This window comes from Mauremys reevesii, linkage group 11 (genome assembly GCF_016161935.1).
Source record: "Mauremys reevesii isolate NIE-2019 linkage group 11, ASM1616193v1, whole genome shotgun sequence".
NCBI lineage: Eukaryota > Metazoa > Chordata > Testudines > Geoemydidae > Mauremys > Mauremys reevesii.
In genome coordinates this window covers 12,064,604-12,091,544 of record NC_052633.1, presented here as the reverse complement: position 1 = coordinate 12,091,544, position 26,941 = coordinate 12,064,604, and the positions used below count along the sequence as shown (strand labels likewise).

Sequence of the window (26,941 nt, the reverse complement as noted above, 5' to 3'; positions counted from 1 at the left end):
ACTTCCTGCATTTTACTAGCATCACCTCAGGAGTGAGAGCATCAACCAAGTTGCTTTTATTCACCTTCCAACATCTTAGGAACACTACCATCTTGGTATGATGAAAATGAGACTGAGCTAATGGCCATGCAAGCAAAATAGTCCTATTCTCTCACAAAGGGGCCTTCAATGTTATGTGGAATAAGGAGTGGTGATAGGAATGAAGCTTGCAGAACCCTACATAAGGACGTTTGGGACAGAAACTCAATTTCGCAATGTCACTGTGAGGAATCCCTCCCCTCAGCCCTTGCTTCATGAACAAGACCTCATGGCCAATAGTATGAAAGGCTGTTCAGAGATCTACTCATACTGACCGTTTTCCATCCAGCAAGGAGACTGCTATGCATGGAGGCTGAAAGGGATCAGGGAAACCTGTGTAACTCAGATGACATAATTCACTACTCCCAAACTCTCTCAAAAACTTTACCTAAAAAGACAATTTAAGAGACAAGCCAACAACTGGCAGGATCACCAGCATCAAGAGGTGGATTCATAAGTAGAGGCCTAAAGGCAGCTGTTTTGAGAGAAACTGTGTGTATTCCCCACTTGTGAAGATGTCAGCCCTGCATAAGTAGGGACAGGGCATTGGTTGCAGACCACCTGGCTGGCTGTGGGCCTATCAGCTGGCACAGGGGTGGTGCTGGAATAAGCTAAAAAGATACATTTAAACTGCATTCATGTTAAAAATGTAAAACCATACTGAAATTTTCTGTACTGCAGCTGCACTATCCACCAAAAGGAACATCACTAAGCACCCCACCTCTGCCCCTGGGACTAAATGAGAAAAAGAAATATTTATATATAAAAAGAGAATTGACTAGATTGTATAATTCTTATATCTATTTAAAATAGCTAAAGGTGGTGGTGAGAAAAATGCATTAAAAAAGAAGACAGTTAATGTTAAATAAAATGTTGTAGCTGCAGCGTCCTAATTTGTCTTGGTCTGGGACCTTGCTGCTGTAGCACTAATGAAAAAGTATAATGTTTAGATGGTTCCTCAGTGGGTTGAAGTAAACGGAGCAACCTCAATTTACACCATCTGGGGATCTGACCTGTTATGTTATGTTAGAAATATGAAACAGATTAAAGCCTATACTTTTTATTATGTTGATTTTTTTCCATTTTACCTACATTTATTTAACATTAGATTTTTTTTTTGAGATAACATATTAGAAGTTGCCTTCTTGATATAAGTATGGTAAATTACTGATCCCTGGATTTATTTATAATTTGGTTTGGTTAAAGGAACAATATTTATCTGTAATAAATCATGCCTCTCTAATCTACAAGAGTTCTTTGTTTGAAATTTGGAGATATGCAGATTAGTCTAGATTAGAGAATACTGTGAGAAACTTCACAAAGAGCTAACAAAGATAAATTAATTGCCACTATAGTGGCCGATGAAATTCACAATTGACAAAATTATCAGTGAATGTGTACTTCTGGGAAAACTGGAGTTAAAGCTAAAGTAGCATCCCTAGATTTTATACCATCATTCTTACAGCTGATTAAAAATTCTGTCACATCTCTATTTAGAATTAGAAATGGATATTTTTTACTAAACTGAATATGAAAACCAATTATAGAATCAATACAGTGGCCCATATGATTTTTTAAAACTTTGATTTAAATTTCATTCATTTCATGTTATCCCATATTGAGTTTTCACTGTGCCTCAGATTTTTATATGGACAATGTTTAACTGCATCATACAAGATGCAGGTTGGCAGCTGAAGGTTTTGACAGCTGGATTGGGACTTCTAATAGTTGGGGGAGTCATGACACACAGTTTGAGATCTTGGGATAATCCTATTAAATTGTTGTTTCTGCTCAGAAATGATCAGCAGTGAAATGCTGGCATTTATGTTGCCTTGTTTACAGTTGAGAGTTAACACCTCCTGGAGATGACTAGGCAATTCTTTTTCTGAACCATTGTTGCAGGCTGACTGCAGACTCAGGAAGGTAACACTGCATCAGGTAGCTTTGAAAATGTGAACCAAATAATTTTTTTTGTAACAATGAATGCTAGAAATCACACACACACACACCATAATATCAAGGGTAAATTCCTGGCTGCAGAATCACAAAATGCCTATGGCCCTAATCATAGGTGTGTAAGAATCAGTCAGTGAATATTAGTAGTGCTGTTTTCTAGGAAATATGATGGAGCTGAAGGGATAATAGATTGGTAATGTAGGGAGTCTGTTTTCATAGATCATTAGGGTTGGAAGGGACCTCAGGAGATCATCTAGTCCAACCCCCTGCTCAAAGCAGGACCAATCCTCAAATGGTCCCCTCAAGGATTGAACTCAAACCACTGCTCAAACCACTGAGCTTTTGTCCATGGTGTGCATCTATAGAACTTTTGGGAATGCAGGAATGGGAGAAGTAGATGTTAGGGTTGAACCAGACTTGGGAATTGGTGGGAAGAATAGAATGGTGGGGGAAAGGAATCAAGTGTGGAGACCAGCAGTCAAAGGTAAGTACATGCAGCTGGTAATGGTATGGCAATCAGTTCATAGGGTCTTGGGAGCACTATTTAGCTCATTCCAAGAGGCAATAGTTGGGTCCCTGCTATGTGGAGTGGGAGTTCTGGTCTTCGATCACAAATCTGAAAGTATTTGTATCTTGTATCTTTTAATTTAGAGCAGAATGGGGAGGAAAGGTTCATGAAGTTTTAGCAAGAGTTAATGCTCTATTTTTATCAGCAGAAGCTGAAACTGATAGTTCCAAAACTCTCTGTGCTCTAATAATTAAAAAAAAAATGTAGTTTTAGGAAGTAAATGTAGCCTTTGAAACAATGCAGGGAATTACAGCTTTAATGAAATCTGTACTGGAGATAAAATGTGAAGCACTACTCTTAATAAAGTGTATTTTATTCCTAATAAACCTTTGGTCCTTCTAAAAATCCTGAACGGGGAGGGAACCCTCTTAGATCAGTGTAGGACGGTTATAGCTGAGAGTCATTCTGTTTCAGAGATCGAGGGGGAAAAAAGGCCTAATTTGTAATAGTTGGCATGCAGAATTGTGCACACACATTTCCATGTGTTTGAGCTGAAAGCAAAAATTGAGATTGTGTCCTGTAGCTATACTATGATCCCTTATGTCTATGCATGGATGATAATTTATTAATACAGTTTACAGTAAATGAATAAAAACACCTGGAAACATAGAATTAGACAATAAGGCCGCCAACATCTGCCTGCCTATTTTGCAGTTGTGGGAAATTAGCCAGGTGGAACACACCTACCTTCCCCTGAGTCAGTGCTTCAGGTGGATATGAAAAACTCCAAGGTCTCTGACCAAATACCCAGGTGAAGATTCCTTCTCATTCCCAGATCTGAGGATCAGTAAATCCCTGTGCATATGGGGTTTTACACAAAGTTCACTGGCTTCAATGGGAGACTTTCCATTGACTTCAGAGTGCTTCGGGTCAGGCCCATAAGGACAAATCCTATATTAAGCATCTATCTTCATGTATAACCTAAATTACTTTTTTATGTCCACATACATTTCTTCTTCAGGCTTAGTAAGGTTCTGCTAGTAATCCATGAAATGTCAATATTGTTTACCCCATGAAAGGGGTAGAGGGAGAGAGAGCCCTCCATCTAATTAACCAAAACTCTTTCTCTCTTGTGAATAAATCTTACACTTGTAGAGTCCCTAATGGGAATTACTGCTGATAATTGGGGCAGTGTTAGCTTAGCGTTAATGTGGCATTTATAATATATGTTTGCATTGAATAGTTACTATATATTCCAGTAAAAATATAAATAACACATCATAGATCTGTATGCCTGTGTATATATTATAGACAGATAAACATTTGCTATAGGTATAATATAATGTCAACTTAAGATATTAAAATCAGGCAAGTATAACGATAAATATTGTATCGAACAGATGTAGAGTGGTCACACGTTTAAAAACTTGTCACTATCTCTAGAGAACAAAACGTCATCTCAGTATCTGCAAATGTAATGAATGCTGCAGTTTGGTAAGACAAATTTGGAAAAACGTTAAGCCTGACAACCTCATGTATAATATGTTTGTAATCAGGACATTTTGATTTAGGGAGCTAACTTTAGGTTTTTTAAATTTGGCATGTGTATTTTCATGATCTCTTATTTAAGTGCTGTCCAAGTTTGCCAGTGTCATGACTTCAAAATGTATTTTCAGTAATGAAATGCTGTTGGATCCGACAACAGACATTCCCAACAACACTGCACAGCATGTGTGTCAACTGTGGGCTTTGTGTGTGCTGCCAGGTGTTTTGGGAATGGCATGGATATGGGGCAAATCCTCAGTTGGTGTAACCCCATTGACTTTAATAAAGCTACACTTGATTTACACCAGGTGAGGATCTGACCCTTAATGTTGCAGAAGGTGTGGTATTGGGTACCTTTATTTTACACCTTCCTTGCACTTACTCACCACTACCAGAAGCTACCCTTCCTGGGACTCTTCCTTTCACATGCAGTGTTTTTGACTGATGCACACTCTGCCCTCCCACTTGTTATGCAAGAAAAACTAGACCCCATTTGCACTAACACAGAATGCCAATGGCGATTCATTTAGACTACTTTCCTATGTATGCATGTTTTCTGGGCAGCTTACATCAGATGTCGAACTTACATCCCCAAGAGAAACAGAATCTCGGCCAATGAACTTGTGTTTCATGGAGCTTTTTTGGGACTGTGTATTTAAAAGTTTGTAAGTAAAAAAAGCCTCATTATGAATCACAATGGCCATAAATGTGGCGGTCGTTCTGAATCAGTCATATTTTCCATCACATCCATTTTATGGCTGTTTCCAGTTTTGTTTTAAAAGTATTTTTGAATAAAAAAACTTCAATGTTCTTAGCCCAAGAATATTTTTTTAGTAAATTTCCCTCCCATCACCCAAAATGTGGTCTGTATAAATGAATAAAAGGAATAATAGCTCATCACTATGTTACTTTTATATGTCCCTTGAATTCAGAGTTAGCTCGAATTATTAAAAGGGCAAATGATTCATTAATAATAACACATTTGCTCGTAGCAATTTGGCAAATTAGGGTCTCATCCTGCAACACTTACTCATACTAGATGCTTCTATGCTTGGAAATATTTGAGAACGGGTAGCAGCATTGGGCCCCATGGTTTTAAAACTGCAGGGAGATGTAGCTTTGAAAAGTTTCTCCTTGACGTGAGGTGTAACTGGTTTTACAATGATTTTTGAGAGAAATAGCAGGTCGAAACCACTTGTTAAAAATGGCCTAAAACTATACTTAGGGTACATTTGCACAGCAAAGAGAGACCTGGTCAACTGATTTGGGCTTACGGAGTTTACGCTATGGAGATAAAAATAACAGTATAAACATTCGGGCTCAAGCTGGAACCCAGGCTCTGAAATCTAGTGAGGGGTAAAGTCCCGGAACCCTACCACCAGCCTGAGCCTGAACATCTACACTGTTATTTTTAGCCCCGTAGCATGAACCTGAGTCAATTGACCTTGGCTCTGAAACTCGCTGCCGTGTTTGGTTTTGGTTTTGGTTTGTTTGTTTGTTTTGCAGTGCAGCCATACCCTTTGACAATATTTCATAATGCCAAGTGAGCCTTTAAGATCTATGCAATAAATGGGACACATTTTTCAAGCTGTCTCAGTACGCATGTTTACGCAACAATCTGTCAGACATCTATTGGAAAAGAAAGAGGGGGAGGAAGTAATAGATGTAAGAAAGGCCATTCTGTTACAAAGCACAGACGACTGAATATCTTAGTTTGTCATCAATCTGAATATACTCTTAGGAGTGATGTCCTGCTGTGATCCTTGAGGTCAGTACTGCAGCTGTTCACAGTCCTCACATTTTCATGTCAGAGAGGCTGATGGAAGGATGTTCTCAACAGAGAGTCATCAACTCTGGACAATACATCCTCCACCAGTCTAACAAACCCAGTGTTTGCTGGATCTTTAAGGCAAGATCCACCCACACAGTAGTTTAGTTTCCTGAGAGCCCTAAGACTTTGGTCTAATTCAGGGATAGGCAACCTATGGCACATGTGCCAAAGGCAGCATGTGAGCTGATTTTCAGTGGCACACTCACTACCTGGGTCCTGGCCACCAGTCCGGGGGGCTCTGCATTTTAATTTAATTTTAGATGAAGCTTCTTAAACATTTTTAAAACCTTATTTACATTACATACAACAATAGTTTAATTATATATTATAGACTTATAGAAAGAGACCTTCTAAAAAAAGTTAAAATGTATTACTGGCACGCAAAACCTTAAATTAGAGTGAATAAATGAAGACTCGGCACACCACTTCTGAAAGGTTGCCGACCCCTGGTCTAATTCAAGTTGTTGGGGTTAGTGTGGGGGTGTGTGACTGGAGGGTGCTAAGTGATACACAGGAGGTCATCTTAGATAATCTGAGGGTCCCTTCTGGCCTTAAACTCTGTCTCTGAGTTTTCACAGCTATTTTCTCAGTTGGGGAGATATCAGGTGTAGGAGTTTAGACAGTTGACTCAGGGTATGGCTACACTTGCGAGTTGCAGCGCTGGTGGAGGCTTTCCAGGGCTGCAATTAGTAAGTGGCCACACCTGCAGGGCACTTCCAGCGCTGCAACTCCCTGGCTGCAGCGCTGGCCGTACACCTCACTCAGCATGGGGAATAAGGATTGCAGCGCTGGTGCTGCAGCGCTGGTCATCAAGTGTAGCCACACACCAGCGCTGTTATTGGCCTCCAGGGTATAAGGGTGTATCCCAGAATGCTTTTAACTAAATTACTCCCTTTGTTTTGTTATGCAGCCTCTCTCTGTTTTGTTGTGAACCTCCGGAGCTCCGTTGCTACTGGAGCTGCTCTACCGGAGCTGCTTATCAGCTCCTGTTTGCTGTGATCAATCTGTGAACAATCAAATGAGATCCTCCTCCCTGCGTGATTCACAGGGGTTGAGTGTTTGCGTTTTGCTTGACCAGCAGCGAGAAAAGGAGTCATTCACAGGGGTTGAGTGTTTGCTTTGCTTGAGAGAAACGGGGGGAGGGGGCAGATGGGGGAAAGAGAGTATGTTGGATGCAGGCTGTTTGCAGTTAACAGTAAGGGGGTGGGAAAATTCTGATTTTGCACAGTGTCAGTTCCAAAAATCCACTCTCTCTCCCCCCCCCACCAGTCCCTGTCACACTGCCCCACACCCCCCTCTTTTGAAAAGCACGTTGCTGCCACTTGAATGCTGGGATAGCTGCCCATAATTCATCACTCCCAACAGCGCTGCAAATGCTGCAAATGTGGCCACACTGCAGCGCTGGTAGCTGTGAGTGTGGCCACACACCAGCGCTGCTCCTACACAGCTGGACGACCAGTGCTGCAACTACCAGCGCTGCAGATTTGTAAGTGTAGCCATACCCTCAAAGTCATTTGTAGCATTAGATTTTGTATGTGATCTCATGGCATTCTTTTCTTTGATGCATTTATAAATAAAATAGAAGGCCAGATCCTTGGCTGGTGTAAATTAGGGAAGTTCTGTTATCTTCAGTAGACCTATGCCTATTTACATCTGACAAAAAATCGGAGTGGAGTTCTATTTTCACACATTTATACAATATATAATGAAGCTACTGTATGTTAACTACTGTAATGAGACCTTATTGAGAGAGATGAGACAGAATTATAATGTTTAAATAATAATTTTTGGTTAAAAACTAGTATGGATTTTGAAAAAAAAATATTCTTCCCTTAACCTCTTTTACCCTTTTATGAAAGCAATTGTTTGAGCTGAAGTTACTTTATTGCTGATCACCTTAAAAATAAATTAGAAAAAGTGAGTTATTTTTGAAATCCATGTTTACTTTCCACTGAAATAGTTATTTTAAGTATTTTTTTTCTTTTCTCTCAATGTGACTTCATTAATACACACTAAAATGCCACTTTCATCTGCATCTGTAGCAGAAAGCAGTGTAAAGACAGGACTTTGAGATTCTTTTGCACATTTTTTCTATACTTTATTCAAAATGTAACTCTAGGTTCCCATGCTGTACTTCTATAGAGGAAAAAAAGAAGGCCTCAAAATAATCTTCCCATCCATCTTTGCTAATGACCCCTCTCTCTTCTTTTTTCCTGGTAACAGTGGCACCAAACTGGTCACTTCAAGTGGAGACACAACAGTACGGATATGGGACTTCACAAAGGGTGAATGTATTGTGACTTTCGAGGGGCACAGCCGTGCAGTCTGGGACTGCTCATGGCACTCCTGTGGAGATTTTGTGGCTTCTGCTTCCATGGACAACACCAGCAAAATCTGGGACATTAACAGGTGTGTACTTGTTGAAAATCGTTGCGTAACTGATTGATAACTATAATTAACAGCAAAGTGTGGTATGTTTTAGGTCACTCGTAGAGCTATATATTTAGGCCCCATTCCAGTAAAGCACATGGTTGGCTTTCAGCATGAGTAGTCCCACTGATGTCAACATTAGATTAAGAGTGTATGTGCTTTGCTAGATCAGGACTTTAGGCAGATGAGCGGTGGGAAGCAGGTAATTTAGAGTATTTCAGAACAAGATTGTTTTATTTGGCATCTGAATTTCCTTGGTGATCAATGCTTTGTGAGCCAGAAACTTAAATGTGTGTTTTGTAGGCTTTGTTTTGGCGCATGACTACACCACACTTCTTAAACTTAGACTAGACCAATAAAACTACGGTATATTTCACTTATTGTAAGTGTGATTCCTGACTGATTAAAGGACACATTCCCTATATCCAGACATGCCAAACCCATGAAAAAAATGCAGACATTTGGCTTGGTTTTGGCTTAATTGGCTTGTGAGTTGCTTGTTGGCTAGTTTTTGGCTTGTAGCTTGTTGTTTGTTTGGCTTGCAGCTTGTTGTAGCTTGTTGCTTCTTTTTTTGGATCGGCTCCCAGCAAGCAGGGTTAAGGGGGGGAGAGAGTCGGGTGCACAGCAGGCACACCACAATCCCAGACTGCAACCTGGGGGATCTAGTCACACACAGTGGGGGGAGCTTCTTTGGGATTGGCTTGTTTTGAAATAGGATTAGCTTGGTTTTTGGTTTATTGTGAAAGTCGGGGTACTTATTTACTGTGTGAAAGTTGGCAACTGTGCCTATATCCTTAATTTCCTTCTTTGGTCCAATTAGAGCCCACTTTATAGAAAAAAACAGGAGTACTTGTGGCACCTTAAAGACTAACAAATTTATTTTAGCATGAGCTTTCGTGAGCTGCAGCTCACTTCTTTGGAGCTGCAGCTCACGAAAGCTCATGCTAAAATAAATTTGTTAGTCTTTAAGGTGCCACAAGTACTCCTGTTTTTTATGTGGATACAGACTAACACGGCTGCTACTCTGAAACCTGTCACTTTATAGAAGACACTTCTAGAAATACTTGTGTGTTTCCGCCTACAGCTCAGCTAACAATTCTTCCATTTTAATGAGATGGCATTATATGTTTATTAATTTGCATATATGACTCCTTGTCCCAATCTAATCTCCCTCACCTTGCAGTTCCGGCTTCTGTCCCTTTTGCATTTGAACCAGGCCATTTTCTCTTCCATGCTTTCTGGCCCCAGCCAGGGGTCATTGAGAGCACAGGAGAGACAGTCTTCTGCTTTCATTTTCAGTCTCCAAACCAGGCCTGGCCTACAGCAGTCCAGAGGTGCAATTGCAGGGAAAATCCTATTCAGTCTTGGGCTGGAGCATGCTCAGTGCTGATGAAGTCTTCAGAGTTTTGTACCTTACCCACAAAAGTCTAGCAACTCTCTGCAGAGCATCTGTGAAGCACAGTTTTTCAAAGCCTTAAAATTTGTCCAAATTTGGGCAGATTTTCACAGGGACGGCAAAAAGCACATCCTTGGCACAAAGGCACCTCTCCTGCAAAATTTCAAGTCTCTGCTTCAAAGCATGGGAGCACTAAATCACTTCAAAGAAAGTTTGCCAGAATTTTATCATGAAGAAAACACTGTATTTTTCACTAGCATTGTCCTTGGGAATGGATGAACCATTATGACTGAAATAAATAAATAAATTTGCAGCACACATCCAGCTTGTGAAACTTAAGCCCAAACAATGAAAGTTTAGCAAAGTTATAGGCAACCAAAAACAGGTTTTTTATAATTGGACGTGTCGGGCAACCTTAATAAGAGGTCATTCTACCAGCCTAACTATAACAACCATCTTTCTGAAAAGAAGTAATGGTCAGCATTAGGTTGAAACTAATCATGTCTTCATCTATTGATCGCTTGTGTAGTTGCCTCTCTTCTTAACTTCTTGTAACTTGATTATTTTTCAGCATAATTTAAAACATAGTCGTGACCTCTAATGAATAGTGCTGAGAATAGCTTTAATTGTATGTCTGAATGATTTTAAATTTGCTTAGGGGTGGTTACATTTTAGACATCTTAAAATATCTCCACCAAGGAAGCTTTTGTTGTCGGAGAAATTAACGCAAAGCTTCACCACCAACTCTAGCCTCCCACTCCTACTAATTTACAGCTGGCCTTTCTACCTTCTCTGTACAGTCTGATGTACATTTTGCATTCGGCAGTGGGTGAGGCTCATCTGCTCCTACAACCACAAGTAAGCAGCACAGGGACAATGTGAAAGATATAACGGTTAAAATCTTAAGTAATGAAAGTGTAAATTCTTAGCTAGAGTCGGAGGTGGTACAAGAATGTGGCACAATATACACAGTCAGACTTAGGAGACTCAATGGTTATTAAATTAGGATGCTTACATGCAAACTTCACTGGTTGATTTTTCTGTGTTGTAACAGTAGCCAGCGTTCTTACTTATTTACTTTAATTTGATCATATTGAGTCCAAAAGGCAATAACAGAATGGCCCAGCTGCTCTGCTGAAGTTAGATTTCTTTGCACAATGTACTGTAGAAAAGATTTTCTGTATATACAGTATGTACAGACTGGCTATACAAGACCTTTGGAAACACTGATCCCCACAAATAGACAAGTATTTACTATTCCCTACTGAAGACCTAAAAAGAGAATATTTTGCTTGTCTCATTAAATATCTCAAGTTGGATATAAAAAAAAACGGGAAGACCCTGAAAATGTGTTTGAAAATGTTGACCTTAAAATTTTGCACACTGGTCCATGCCACATAAGTCAGGATTCTCTGTGCATAATTTATCCATGATACTCCCACTCCTTGGACACTGCACGCAGTTCTGGTCATCCCATTTCAAAACAGACATATTAGAATTTGAAAGAGTATAGAGAGAGGCAACAAAAATGATTAGGGGTCCGGAATAGCTTCTATACGAAGAGTGATTAAAAAGACAGCACTGTTCATCTATGATGTCACAAAAGACAACATGTTGTTAATCATTTCATTCTGAATGTATTTGTATTGCAGAAGCACTCAGAGGCCCCAGTCAGTGCTTGGACCCCTCTCTGCTAGGCAGAGCACACAGACGGAATGAAAACACCCTCCCTTCCAAAAAGAACTTACAGATTACATGAAGTGCTTTTTAAAACTTACATTGCTTCAACTGTGGCTGCAGGTGCAAACAAGCTACTCCTTATGTAAACTGAATGGGCCCTTTGTACCATAGGGGGAAAACTGTCTTACTGGCAGCTGGAGATTCACCTTGTATAGAGGCTGCTGTTGGGGATAAACCAAACCATTAGCTACAGTCAGGGGAAGGTAAAGGTGATGCCACTTGCCAAGCTTCACCTATTGCCCATACAACTCTGGCTGAGGTCAGTGTACTCCCCATTCAAGTACCACATGAAAAAAGAGGGTCACAGTCCTACTTCAAGTGCTGAGGGAGATGAGCTGGGGGCAAGACTCCAGATGGTACGAAAGGGAGGGGTGCATTCTCTACCCCCTCTCTGACAGTGACACTCAGCTCGTACTACCAGGAACAGCATAGGGAGCCCGTAACACTGGCTTGCATGGCATTTTTATCTGTTCCGTGGAACTCCACAGTGTGGATCTTGACAGACAATGCATCTGCAATGCATTACATAAACAAGCGTCGCTCTGCCAGGAAGCCATCAAGCTATTGACATGGTGCCATCACCACAGGATAATCCCATTGAACAGTTCTGGCAGAAATTTCCCTCCCAAAATAGAGCCTGAAGCAGACACCTGCCCTGAAAAATTTCATCCTAACGGCAGAAAGATACCAGCCCTTCCTATAGCAACAGAGGCACAGCTGTGTGGTTGCTCGGGTTCTTTCCTCTTACGTTTTCATACATTTCAATGCTTTGTATTTGAAATAGAACAGATTTATCTGAACACAGGTTCCAGATGAGTACCGCCTTAGAGTAAAAACGGATCCAGTAGCCCCTCTCCTGTCTCCACTCTATGCTGGTATAGTCAGCAGGGGCGGCTCCAGGCACCAGTGCAGCAAACGCGTGCCTATGGCGGCAAGCCGTGGGCAGCACCCTGCCGGTCCCTGCGAGGGCGGCAGTCAGGCAGCCTTCGGCGGCATACCTGTGAGAGGTTTGCTGGTCCCTCAGATTCGGTGGCAATTTGGCGGTGGGGATACCAAAGCCGTGGGACCGGCAGACCTCCCACAGGCAAGCCACTAAAGGCAGCCTGCCTGCCATGCTTCAGGTGGCAAAAAAGCTAGAGCCACCTCTGATAGTCAGAGCTGAAACCAACAAATGGAGGGAGTCCCATGGTGCTGATAGCTTAGTGTGGACCCTCTGACACCTGTCAGATTTTACCCTGTAAGTGGGTTTGGCTGTATTAGAAAAACTTCAGTTGTGAGCCATCAAATGGCTCAGAATAAAACCCTTTCTGATGTGCTCTCCCTAGTGAAAATTGCCCAAGTACTGAGCCAGGTGGTGCTGAGTTCAGTAGACATCAAAGAGAAGTCTGCTGTCTATTCCTGACTGCTGCTTCCCATTACCAGAGCCTCCAACTCCACTAATCTGACAGTATGGCCACTTTCCATTTTCCCTTTATTTAAAAAAAATCTATATTGCATGCTGCTTACAGCTCCCAATTCAACCTTCCTAAAAGAAAGTACAGCTTGTGTTACTCCCAGCAGCCAGCCACTTTCACTTCCCCACAACTGAGCTGCTGCTTCTTGTCAGCAGACTGATGTAAAGATTTCATTTTACTATTGGACAGGCTGAATCCAGAGCACAGTACGCTCTACATGTACCTTTTACAGAATGTGAAAAGTAGGCCAGCCACCACTGAGGAAAAGGGGATCTGATGACAGAAAGGCATGATGAGATATAATATAGGAGATCCAACCTACGACTCCAATCCTGCAAGACAATCAGATGGAGTTGACCCTAATTCCACATTGACTGCTCACAGGTGAAGGGTCATTCTCTATGTAATGGTACTATATAAATCCATGATACTCCCACTCCTTGAACACTGCACGCAGTTCTGGTCATCCCATTTCAAAACAGACATATTAGAATTTGAAAGAGTATAGAGAAAGGCAACAAAAATGATTAGGGGTACGGAATAGCTTCTATATGAAGAGTGATTATCTTGGAGGTGATACAACTGAGGGGGTCTACAATAAACATCTATAAAATCATGAATAGTGTGAAGAAAGTGAAATAAGGAAGTGTTATTTTCACCCCTCACGTAACCTAAGAATCAGGAGTCACTCAATGAAATGAATAGGCAGTAGGTTTAAGACAAAGGAAGTACTTCTTCACAAAACACACAGTCAACCTCTGGAACTCATTGCCAGGGGATGTTGTGACGGCCAAAAGTATAACTGGGTTCAAAAATAATTAGATGTGTTCATGGACGATAGGTGCATCAAGGGCTATTAGCCAAGGTGGTCAGAGATGCAGCCCCCTAAGACTCTGTCTTTCAAAACCTGGGACAGGATAACAGGAGATGGATCATTTCGATAATTGCCTTGTTGTGTTCATTGCCTCCAAAGCATCTGGCACTGGCTACTGTTGGAAGACAGGGTACTAGGCTAGATGGACCATTGATCTGACCTAGTATAGCCATTTTTATGTTCTTACAGAAGGTGTTGTAAGCTAGGGGTCTAAAGGAAGGGAAAAGATAAGTTAGATATTAAACCATATTAACTTTTAAAAAATACAGTGGTCCCAGTAATTAAAAGCATCTGTTGTTGCTAAATTGATATGTATTTTCCTCTTTTCTTCATTATGAACCATTTTCCATAGCAAAAGTTATGTCTAAAAAGAGAATAAAATATATTACAGTGCCTTTTTTGTAGAAATGTAACAGCTGTACTGCACTGCATGTATATGTAATAGTCTGCCTATTCACTCAGAGGGAATTCAGCTGTCTGAGCCGCAAGGCCATCCTTTCTCTACCTGCAGTCCCTTGTTTCATTCAACACCTTTCAACTTCTGCAACAAACAAGTCTGAAGTCCTTCAGATAAAAGCCTCATTCACTGCACAACCCTGATTTATTCTCAAAGCACTGTCTACTCTGTGCACTGAATGACACTGGGGAACTATGGGGGGCGGGGAATGTGCTCATATAGTTAAAACTATAATTCAAAAGGACAAGGATGGGTTTTTGGTTTCTTTGTTTTGTTTTTGGAGTGCTTGACTTTACAGCCTTGGCATTCTTTTGACTTAGGTTTTTAAAATGTAATTTCCTATGTTTATTTTTTTTTAATTTAGGCAAATGCTTCTCTATCAGCTCTACTTCTCAATTTAAAGGGTGAACGTTTTTAAACATTTGTAAAACAATGCATTTTCCCCCCAGCCTTATTCTCAGAAACAGCTAAACTATTTTTATTGAAACATGCCAGAAAAATTCAACCTGATGCTAACACTCAGCATGGGAAATTTCAGCCTGAATTGTTAAAATTTCGCAAAGTTATTAAAAAAAAACAACAAATGAAAAAGGGTCTCCTAATGGACAGTTAGGCAACCCTGACAATAGACATCTCAAAGAGCTCTGCCTATAATATTAGTATTGCGGTTATGCCTAAAAGCACCAATTAGGGGTCAGGAGCCCATTACACATGGAATGAAAATCCAAAGGAATTTACAATCTAGGAGAATGATGAGAAAACAGGTGTATACAACAAAAAGATCCGATGGGGGAGGGATTATTATGATTACTGTAGTAACCAATGGTAAATCATTCAATTTAATCCACTGCTAAGTTATTTATAGTATTGATAAACTCATATTTTTATAAATGAGTTTTTTTCACTGCTAACATACTTAGATGGGTGTCCTAGATACATTCTAACACTCTGGGAAAACATCACTTTGAAAAATACTACAGGTGTAAAACCGATATCAAGGCTGTTAACCAGAGACGACACATGGGGGGGAGTATGCGGGGTCACATGCTTCCCTTCCCCCATTTCTTGGGGTGCCTCTGGTGATGAGGCCCAGTAGCAAGGAGGCCGCACTCCTCCTGGCAGCAGCATTCTCTGTTTCCCTTCAGTGCGGGGAGGGAGGAAGCAGCAGGGTGGCTAGCTGCCAGCTGAGCTCCTCTCCCCACTACATGGGGCTGCTTCACCTTCCCTTCTGCCGGAGGCAGAGGCAACTTGTGGGACTTCAGCAGCCCCATGTGGTGGGGGAGGAGCTCAGCTGTCAGCCAGCCACTCTCTTGCTTCCTCCCTCCCCATGCTGCATGGACACACTGAGAGTGCCTCTGCCAGGGCGAGTGCTGCCTCCTCACTGCTGAGCAGCCACGAGAAATGGTGGGGGGACATTACCCCCCAGAACCTTTCACTTGTGCCCCAGCCACAGCTACGTGTCACCTCTGCTGCGAACTGTCACCTTTCCAAAGAAGATACATTATAAATAAGCAACATGCAGAAAATCTCTCCTTGATGATGATTCTGCTTAGTACCTATATAGCATTTTTATCAGTAGATCTCAAAGCGCTTTACACAGGAGGTAAGCAACACTATCCTCATTTTTACTGATAGGGAAACTGAGGCACAGTGAGGCGAAATAGCTTGCCCAAGGTCACCTGGCAGGCTAGTGGCACAGCAAGGCAGAGAACTCAGAGCTCCTGAGACCCAGTCCAGTGCTTGATCTGCTAGGCCACATTTCATAGTAATGAAGGATAATCTTTGTTCCTCTCTAGAAATAAACTCAGATTTCATAAAGCAATTCCCTGAGCTCCTTCACAATAAATATATAATTTCTGCAAATGCCTAAGGCAATTTCTTTCCTGTGTGGTTAATTTGGTATCAGGAGCCTTTTTTGCATCTTTTCTATCAGTTTACCCACAAATGTTACTTCCATAAGGATTTGAAATGAGATCAGTATTGGGATCTCCATCACTGGTGGGAGTTAACTCAGAATTTGAAACCTAAAGCAGTTCCAAAAATATAATGCATTTATGATAAGACATTAAAACACACACAACTTAGATGGAGTATCATGTAAAGAATTTTGCAAGCAGAGAAGATATAAAATTGTCAGTGATAGGAAAGCTTGGAACTACTGCATGCTTGTTTTTCTATTATTACTGTTAGGATGGGAAACTGGTTCTGAAATGTCTGGTCTATGCAATGGAAATTATTCACAAGCACTTTTCTTTTCTGTAGCTTGTAAGTGTCTGCCATATATCAAGCCATAAATGGCATTTTTACAATCAGGATATCGTAAGGTAGCTTTGTAGTCAACAAATGTTCTTCTCTTTGAGTGTCTGTTTGCCCTTGATTTAAAGATCTGTTTTGAGTAAAAAATGCAGCATCTTTTTTCCCCCAAGAGACATGCAAGTGCTATAAAAGAACTGCTATTGATATTACCCACCGTTGACTACCAGTATGAACTGTTCTGCAAAAATGTTATTGGTGGTTTTGAAGAGCTTTGAGGTCTAGCTGTGTATTGAAGGAAATGACAATAAGGTACGTAATGGTATAGTATCTATAGGTAAATAGAGATACCTAACCTTTCTGCTCAGATGGAAGTACTGATGTATTTAGATATATCCAACCTTCCCAGGCCATATTCCTCTCTGTAGTAACTATAGAAAGTAGCTTGTAGGGAGGAGGGGTAGAGGAGATGCTTATCATTCTTTTGTTTAACCCTCTTATTATTCTCTAGTGTAACTAAGATTGAAAATATATAGCTGCCCATGTTAATAGCTCAGCAAACAATTCAGGATTGTTTTCCCTGACCATAAATCCAGGGCTGTCAAAGTCATTATGGCAAGATTAATTTGTGATTATCTGACTATAAATCTCTTCAGAGATTCAGGGCCTTATCTCTGAAATGCAAATCAAGTTTAGCTTAAAGTACCTACTGTAAACGCAGACTGACAGTTATTTAGCGCAGCATGCATATGCTGTATACAGTATATAAAGTGTAAAGACTGTTATACCTCTAATCTGAGAAATTAGTTGCACTGACTAGGAACATTTAAAGTAAAGGGGCCAAATTCTGCTCTAATTTACACTGAAATTCAATTGAGCCAATTCTCCATTCTTGCTCGGGCACTTTTACACTGCTCCAGTGCCATAAGGATAGTGGAACCAGCCCTCAGAGAAGACCAGCTCTATAGTGCCCCCTTGCAGTCTTCCATGGGAATAAAAGTATCAGAATCAAGACCATAGTTACTTGCTATTGACTATTCCCTAGTCATTATTTGCCATTTTGTAATTCAATATCCCCCTGCTTTTATATAATATTAGCTATTTTTCCAATCCTTTGGACCTTCTCCAGTGTTTTCAGATTTATTAAAAATCAACATTATTGATTCAAAGTGCTCTTTGGCAATTCTTTTATTACTCTTGGGTGCAAGTTTTGCAGGCCTGCTAATTTAAAAACATTTAACTTCAATAATTGCTGTTTAGTCACTGATAGAAGATAAAGTATAGACCTCTCTAGTCACTGATAGAATATAAAGTATCTCATTATCACTGTAATATATGAATACAGTGCATCTTTCTAAATACAGAACAGAATATTTATTGAATGCCTTTTCTACATTATGATTGGCAATTTTACCATCCTTATTTAATATCAGATCCATATCATTTCTAAGAATTTATTTGTTGCTAATATATTTTCAGAATTCCTTCTTATTGACCTTAACTCTACTGGCAATAGATTTTTTTCACTGATACCCTTAGCTTCTGTTATGTACTGACTGCATTTCCTAACTGTTGATCTGCAGTTGTAATTCTACTTAAAAGAAGTGTTACGAATTCAGGTAATTCAGATGTAAGAATAAATGTAAAAGAAAAAAAATATCTTAAGCTATGGAATTGCACAGTTAGAGCCCCCTTAATCACCGTAACATTCCCCTGTAATGATACCGGGTGACAGCTGTACAATTATGATGTACTCATCATAACAGTGTTTGGAGAGCCACAGGAGCTTAAACTGTGATTTTAAAAGATACAGTACATTGTTTTTATAATTTTTCTATAGTGTCTCCATGGGACAGAGTTAAGGTTGTTTTGATTAGCTAATTAGCTAGTTAAACTGGGATTGCAGCTGCTTTGCACCACAAAGCAGCCAGTGTACAATCTACCTCCTTTACCTTAATGTTCTGCTCTATTCTCTTCCTTCTGTATTTCACTGGTTCTACTCACTTACCCACCTTGGTGAAAAGAACTGATGCAGTAGGTAATTTTTAAATGACATATTTAGGATTAATGTTGGGGTTTTTTAATGTTATTTTTCTTAATTGAAAGTTTTTCTGTCGTCAGAGGCTAATGGATAAAACCTTCTCCGTCAGAGAAACTCATGAAGAATTGCCAGCTTTCAAAGTGGCTGCCGTCTCTAAGTGTTCTGAACAGGACTGTGGCTATAGTCTGCCTTAGGGTAACATGCCCTCTTTTAAAATGGCCGCCACCTCCTATTGTTCTCAGTGAGAATGAGGCCATAAAATATCCAGCTTTAAAATGACCATCCCCACTTCTTGTTCCCTATAGGAGTGAACCCTGCTGCCCTCGGGAGGATGGTGGTCCCCTGTGCAGTCTGGATGTAGAGAGGAGCACTGTGAGGGGCTGGTGAAGGATGAATGGTGATGACCATGGTTTTTTTTAAGGAGTGTGTGGCCTCAGTCCCACTGAGAATATTAAGAGATACCAGCCATTCTGAAAGAGGGCAATTCTTTGTGGAATTCACTAAATAATATTATTAATACTCGTGTTTATTACATTAGTGTCAAGGGACAAACCAAGAATGGGATTCCATTGTGCTGTGGCATGTACAAACAGAGAGTGGACGACAGTCCCTGTCCCAAAGGCCTCACCATCTACATAGACAAGATAGACTCTTTAGCTTCCGTTGAAGAAGAAAATTTCAGCTATAAAGAATAATAAGAGAGGCTACCATTAATCCTGGAAAAAAATCTTTAAAAAAACCTTAAAATCTATGCACTAGTTTTCAGAGGTTTAACTCCATGGGAAGTTTGCAGAGTCTTTATTGTTCTGCTACTGAAATCATTCAGGATAAAAGAACAGGACACTCAGTGTTAAATTTCTTAAAGAACCCATTTAAAAATTAATGTTAACTGATAAATGCATTAATGGATTTATTTGTAAATACAAAAGAAAAAGCATTCTGTGCCCAAAGAGTAAGTGTGGGGAAGATTTACATAACGAATAAGATGAGTTTTGCACTTAAAGTATAGTTTCAACTCATTCTTAACTACAGAGCTGTGAGTAACACCTCCATTACTTATTTATATCTAACTGAAGGAGTAGAACAAAATATTTTTTAAAACAGAACTTAGTTACTCAGAAATATCTCAATGTAATAAAATAAAAATAGCATAATATTTCACATCTGTTTCAAAGCAACATACAAATGGCACTTCATGAAACCCCACAAGAACTCTGATGTAGATGGATATTGTTTATTATTTACTATTGTAGAACCTAGGAGCTCCAGTCACAGATGGGAAAACTGGGACATAGACAGGTTAAGTGATTTGCCCAAGGTCACACAGTGAGTTAGTGGTAAAGCCATGGTTAGAAACACTATTTTTTGTTTACCCTTGGATAACATAAAAAATGTCCGAATGGTTTCTCTTCTAATTTCTGAAAGAAAGAAAGAAAGAAAGAAAGAAAGAAAGAAAGAAGGGGAAACTGTTTGGGAAGGCATGAGTTTAGAATTACTGCTGCAATAATAATAGTGATTTTAAAGAATCACTGGATACTGGATACTATTCCAACTGTCATTAAGATATTACAATGTAAAGAAATAGTTTTCAGCTAAACTTTTCTGTACTTTGGTCTAGCAATGATCAGACATCAGTTACTTATAGGAATAAGAAGAATCAGAAGTTATATTAGCTACAATTAGAATTATAAGGGCTATCAATCCTCATGCTTCAAGGCATAAACTAATCACCAGCTGGGATCAAGAAGAAATGCCCCTCCATGGCACAGTATTACATTATAAAGTATATCATGGGAGTTTTACAACTTCCATTGAAACATCCATATTGGCCCATGCCAGAGGCAAGTCTAGATGGCAAATTGTTCTCTCCTGATATGGAATGTATTCTTGCTGGAGCTACCTGTGTGGGTGTAGCTTGTATTAGAGTGATATATACTGCATTTTAGTGAAGAAAGAGGTGTGATTTGTTCATTTGCAGGAGTGTTTTTTGGGTGTGTTCTTTTCAAAGTGCTAAAAACTATGAGAAAAATCAGGGTGTATCACCCCGTTGGACTCTGGTAGTGAGCTTGAAATGTACAGCATTAGTTAAGGAATATAATCATGATTTGATCAAGTTACTGCATAATTTAAAAATAAGATGCTGCCTAATAGGAATAGTTTTCCTTAAGCCCTTAGTTCCCTTCTCTATAAATTTGGTTGTTATTCTGTTATCTGAACTGTACACTCAGCTAGGTACCTACGATTTCCACTAAAATTAGAAACCAGCCATCAGTGGTAATTTCACTTATCCTGGTATGTCTGGGTTTTTTTGTTCATATTCTTTTGTTTCCTTTTAAACTTTTTATTATTAGCATCCGATACCTTCTAAGATGGCTTTGTACAATCAGTTCCAGCTGCTCTGCATCAGCCCCCAAGATGACTGCAAAAATATCCTAAACTAGGCTTAACTGGCTACCAGGAGGATTTCAGCCTTGGATCACTGGCAGCCAACACTAAATAGAGCAATCTTCAGACTTAAAGCCACTTTTGACTGTCCCCACATTTCCTTCAATTTCCATCAAACACGCTTTGGCTGGTGTGGAGAACCCAGCCCACTTTTTAGAAGCGTTTTAAAACAACCATGTTTATTATCTAAACAACACTGTTGCAAATAGAATATTTTGTTTCATTTACAATGTTTAAAAATTTTACCTCTGGGTCTTGCAAAATATTGTACATAGTTCCACAGAATGCTTCCATAGCCCTATATAAAATATGCATAGTGCCATAAACAGTACTTTGGACAGGCAGTTCATTTTAGCTGACAGCACAGTCTTTCACCAAATGCCTGGATTCCTTATGCAATCACATTCTTTCCACGTCCAACTCCTTACTTGCAATCTTTTCTTTCCCCGCCCCCGTTTCATAGAAACGTTGTCCCGCAGCATCCCAAACAAAACAAGAATTAATTCTATTGTCGGAGATTCAAACAGTACTGAGAGCTGTCAAATAATTGTCTACTAGTCACTAAAGACAAGGAACAGTTCATTAAGATGAAGTATTTCTATCATCATCTCTATATTCTCTCAGTTTCAGTTAGTGCAAATTTTATATGCACCGTATATGGTACATCTTAAAGAGGTGTGTTACCAACAAGCACATACGTTGCATCAAAATTGCAAATAGCTTATAGCTCTAGTCAGATGACAAGAACTGGCACATTCCTTATTATTCATAAGCAGTAGTACATGGAAAGGCACAACAACCTGAATCCTAAATTGCTGTTAAGCGTTAATGAATTCTAGTTTGAAATTAGACGAGCTGGTCATTTGATAGGAAAGGGAAAGATTGTGGCAATGAATGCCTTTATACATATCAATTGCTCTCATTTGGATTCTAGTTCTTTTGGCTTCAGGCAGTCTTCAGAGATGTATCTTTTTTTTTTTTAAGAGTTCAGAAAGAGTAGGCTTTGCATAAAATCTTGTCTTGTCAAATGATTTTTCCACCCCGAATGGCGGAAGTCTCGTCTTTTACCATATGAGTATCCTATTAAAGCAGTCCACGTTCATCTTTGATTAGCGTCACTGCAATATGAATACGAGTCACATAGCAACCCTTAAACAATGATTTCTTCTGTATAAAAAAGTCTCCAGGGTGCTTTATTGAAGTTGGCAGATACTGAATTGTCTTTGTATCTTCTTAAAATGTGAATAAATATAATTCAGTACAACAACTTTTTCTCTCCTCAAACACAGTTTTCTAAAACCTTTGGGCTGAATTCTATCCTAAAGTTTAAATAACCCCGAATGAATCCGCTCAAGTGCTGCTATTTCTGTGTCATTGCATTCTGACCGGCAGCAGCCCTTCTTCACAGATCTTTCCTTCTGGAGATGTGCATGGTCTACACAGAAGAGTGGATGACAAGACCACTGTCAGGTCAGAGGATGTATGTGCTGAAGTAAATACAGCCGTTGCCCCTTCCAGGCAGGGCCGGCTCCAGACACCAGCCAGCCAAGCACGTGCTCGGGGCGGCACCTTGTAAGAGGTGGCCAATCTTGGTTTGGCGGAGGGACGCTCATTGTTTTTTTTGGGGGGTTCGGCGGTGTGGCGCTCTGGGGGAGGGTTGATTTTCTTTTCGGTTCGGCAGGGAGCGGGGAGCGTTGTTTTTAGTTCGGCGGGGAGGCGCTGGGTTTTTGTTGTTGGTTTTGGTTCAGCGGCGTGGTGCTCTGGGGAGGGGGTTTGATTTTCTTTTTGGTTTGGCGGGGCGGCGCTCGGGGGGGTTGTTTTTGGTTCGGCGGGGCGGCGCTTTTGGTTGGTTTTTTTTGCTCGGGGTGGCAAAAAAGTTAGAGCTGGCCCTGCTTCCAGTGCCAACCCTTAGACCTGTCATAAGAACATCTTCTTCTGCGTTCTCCATTAGGTTTTGGGGATAGCTAGAATTGGGCAGACAGCTTCCTGTCTGTGCTTCCCCCTGTGGTGCACAGGTTTTGTCATGGGTACTTAGGCACAATATCATAAAGGAATTTGGCCTCATGGCAGCCAAATTTTTCTACCTGCTTGAAAGCATTTACCAATCTGAGACCCATTTCAGATATCTCTGTTTATGAAACACCGCAGTAGCAAAGCATTTGGACTAGTAGAAACCTTTTTAAGTGTCACCATTGTATATATGTTGGAATGTCCAGGTAATTCTGAAACATTGTACTTCCTTTGCCTTTCAGTGTTTCTTTAACTCGTGTTTGTACTATCTAGACAGAGACTCTATTCCAGCTATTAGGTTCTAACGTAATGTCACTGACGGTGAGCTAGCCAATGTGTGGTAAATAGTCATGGCCCTTTCTTGGCTGCAGAGGAGATTAACTCCAGCCAAGATGGGGAGAGCAGAGGCTACTCACTCAGTACTTCCCACTGTCAACGAGGGACAGGGGAGCCCTACTCAGCAGCCAGAATAGCTGGCCTAATGCGGGGAAGGAATTGATATACAGTGGGGGTGTCTGTGAAGCACAAGTCCTTCTGGAGCATCTCCTAGGGCACCGCTACTTATGGCTAAGCTTAAAGGAACTATCTAACCCTGTATATTCCATGGTATGCAAAAATGAAGGCATCACACTTGACACTTCTTTATTATTTTTGCCTTAGCGCTGAGTGTTTTATTAGAGTTTAGTTATCTATGTCACAGACTGGAAATGGATGTGCTGAAAAATAAAGTGCAGAAGTGCCATCTAGAGTAGCAGGTCTCTGTGCGGAAGAAATCAGATTGGGACCAGCATGAGTGAAAGAGACTTGAAGCTGCACTATCTGAAAGGGAAGAATGAGCTTGTTTCCAAGTGGCACAAACCCCCTTTATCCATCTTCTCTGTGCATTTTATTTAACATTGTATTTATTAATAACCAAACACAAGGTTACCATTTTCAGTATGAGGTGTGTAAAATATGTTACTGGTATAATTCTGTGGAAAATAGTCAAGTGGTACAGTTTTAGTAGCAAGCTGATTCAAATACTGCACAGTCTGTATATCGTAACTTGGCGTGCAGTAAGAGTCAATGGAGAAGTGACAAAGTGGTTTGAAGTGAAAACTTGAGTCTAATGGCAATGCGTATTCAGTGCTCTGTTCCTCAAAAGCATCATGTCCAATTCCCTTAGTAACATTGATGGAGGCTGCAAGATATTGGGGCAAATTATCAATCGCCTTGACTTTGCCGACGATATCATAATGATAATGCCTATGGAGGACTATAACCAAGAAGCAGCAATTAACCTGTACCCTAGAGAATGGGGTTTAAAACCGAGTGGACAAAAGACCAAATTAATGGTAACATCAAAAATCAAGAAACAGGCTAAACTAGTCATTAGCAGTGTAGACATCAAACAAGTAGACAGTTTCTACTACTTGGGTTCCATCACAACACGTGATGGCCGCTCTGAAGATGACATTGAGAACTGAATGGCTTCTGCCAGCACAATGTTTGTGTGTCTGAACAAAAAGGTTTTGGAACCTTAAATCAGTGTCCATGACAGCTAAAACCAGATTATATACAATGTTCATTGTTCACTCTATAGTTGTGAAACACGGATACTGACAAAGCTTCTGGAGCAAAAGCTGCAACCATTTGAAAGGAGGTGCTGTATCCTAGGTGTGACAAAGATTGATTACACTGAGAAATGATGGCATCTGTGGAAGACTGAAAAGGCAATGTATGATTATAATCATCAAAAGGTGCCAACTACCATGGTTTGGCCATGTTGCTAGAATGACCCTATATTGACTGCCTAATTTGCTCTCTGTGGAAGAGTACATGGTAAGAGAGGCCATGGATGTCCAAGGAGACAGTGGTCTAACATGGTATACATGATATATCCAGGCAGCCCCCCAAAAGAGCTCAAATGGTGGCTCACAACAGATATGGATGGAATCAGCTCATAATATCAGTTCTTTCCAGCCTTGATGTTGGAAAAAGGAGATGATGATGAGTTCAAACTTGGAATATTGTTTATGTCTATGGTTGGAAGTTATCAAGGTTCTGTGAGCAGCCATGGTATTTGCATTCACACATTGGACCTCTGCATTACAGCTGATAGAGATATTTTTGATTTTTTTTTCTGTTGAAAAATGCCTATTTGTCAAAACAGAAACCATTTACAAGATAGGGTTGATTTTGACAAATTTCCCAAGTCAAAACCATTTTGAAAATTGTTTTTGAAATTGTTGAAACATCCCATTTTGACATTTTAAAAATGAAAAACTTCCCTTTGTGGATTCGAAATTTCTTTTTATTTTGAAATGTCAGTTGATTTATGATTTTTATATTTTAAAAAAGTCAAAATTAGAAGGAAAAAAGAGGGGGAGTGTTTTGGATTTTTTGTTTGCAAATCTTTCCGAAATATCAACTTTTTGTCTCAGTTCAGCACAGGAAATTTTTTTGGAAATCTCATTTTTTTCCCCAGCTTTACCACACGTCTTTGAAAACCTAAATCTACATAATCAAAGAAGCCCAATTGCCATTCTGCTGACAGAATTCAGGATGAGTGTGCTCAGTGTATACACATCCTCCCCTTCATGCCAGGATAACTGAAAATGGTGAAATGGAATTAAAATTATCTTTTCCAAATCAACCCCAAACCTATTTTCCAACTGATAAGTCTTGACATTTTCAGCTCACAGGGTAATGCCTTTAGAAAGATCTAAGCACCTGAAAATAAGGCTTATAATAAAAGTACCTTCTCAGCCATAGCTATAGCGTAAGTAGTGGAACATAAAAGGGCCAGAATTGTGAACCCCTAATGCATAGTCATGAACAGTCACATGAGTCTGAGTGGCTGCTCACTGCTAGGAGTAAGCGCTTCACAATCTGGCCCCCAGTAATTAGAACTAAGTATTTAGGGTCAATTTCTGATGCCCTTACTCATGGTAGGTAGCACCTTATCCCATGAGTGGCCCCACTGGCTTCAGTAGAATTAATCACAGAGTAAGGTGCTACTTGGAGAGAGTAAGGCCTGGTCTACAGTGGGGTTGGGGAATTGACTAAGATACACAACTTCAGCTATGAGAATAGCGTAGCTGAAGTTGACGTATCATAGATTGACTTTGATTGACTTACTTCGTGTCCTCCCGGCATGGGATCGATGGCCGCTGTTCCCCCGTCGACTCCGCCTTCGCCACTCGCCCTGGTGGAGTTCTGGAGTCGATGGGGAGTGCGCTTGGGGATCGACTATCACGTCTAGGCGAGACGTGATACATCAATCCCCGATAGATCGATAACTACCTGCCGATCTGGTGGGTAGTGTAGACATACCCTGAGAGTATCAGAATATGGCCTTGTTGCCTGATTTAGGAGGTTAATATTATTAATTTGGATTGTATGGGTTATAGGCTCACCAACTAATCTGATCAGAAGGTAAGTAGGTTCTTATCCCAGCATCAGGCTACACAGAGTTTGCAAGGACCCTTGGGGATATGATAAGGATGCTCACACTGAGACAAATATAGCCTTAAAGACTTTTATTGAGATAAATGGAATGGTACTCAAATAGTAATCAAATGGTCAAATAATCAGAGTTACAAATGCTATTGTATCTCTATTGTTCTAGAGAGGTATGTGATATTATGCACGTTAAAGCTTTTGATTAATATACTCATCCCTTCCTTGATAACCTGGTGGTAAGAGACAAAGGACCAGCCTTGCCTCCGGCATGCCAAGAGAGTGCAGGTCCAGGTTCCTCAGTTGAGTGAGAGGTGCAGAGCTTAGGAGAAGATTAAGAGTTATCCAAGTTAATTTGGAGTTCTACTTAACTATCTGACTTAAAACTTACAATTAAGAACTAGTTACAGTTACAGTGGACGAGAAGCTGGGTATGAGTCAACAATGTGCCCTTGTTGCCAAGAAGGCTAATGGCATTTGGG

The 26,941-nt window shown here is 40.3% G+C and overlaps 1 protein-coding gene across 3 annotated transcripts in view; it reads left to right on the top strand.

Annotated features, from left to right (window-relative positions):
* SPAG16 (sperm associated antigen 16) overlaps positions 1-26,941 on the top strand; it is a 738,799-nt gene that overhangs the window by 462,743 nt on the left and 249,115 nt on the right. For all 3 annotated transcript variants that reach the window (XM_039494401.1, XM_039494402.1, XM_039494403.1), the window contains exon 12: positions 8,142-8,327. In XM_039494401.1, coding sequence (XP_039350335.1) covers positions 8,142-8,327 — 186 coding nt within the window. The remainder of the gene's footprint in view (positions 1-8,141; positions 8,328-26,941) is intronic.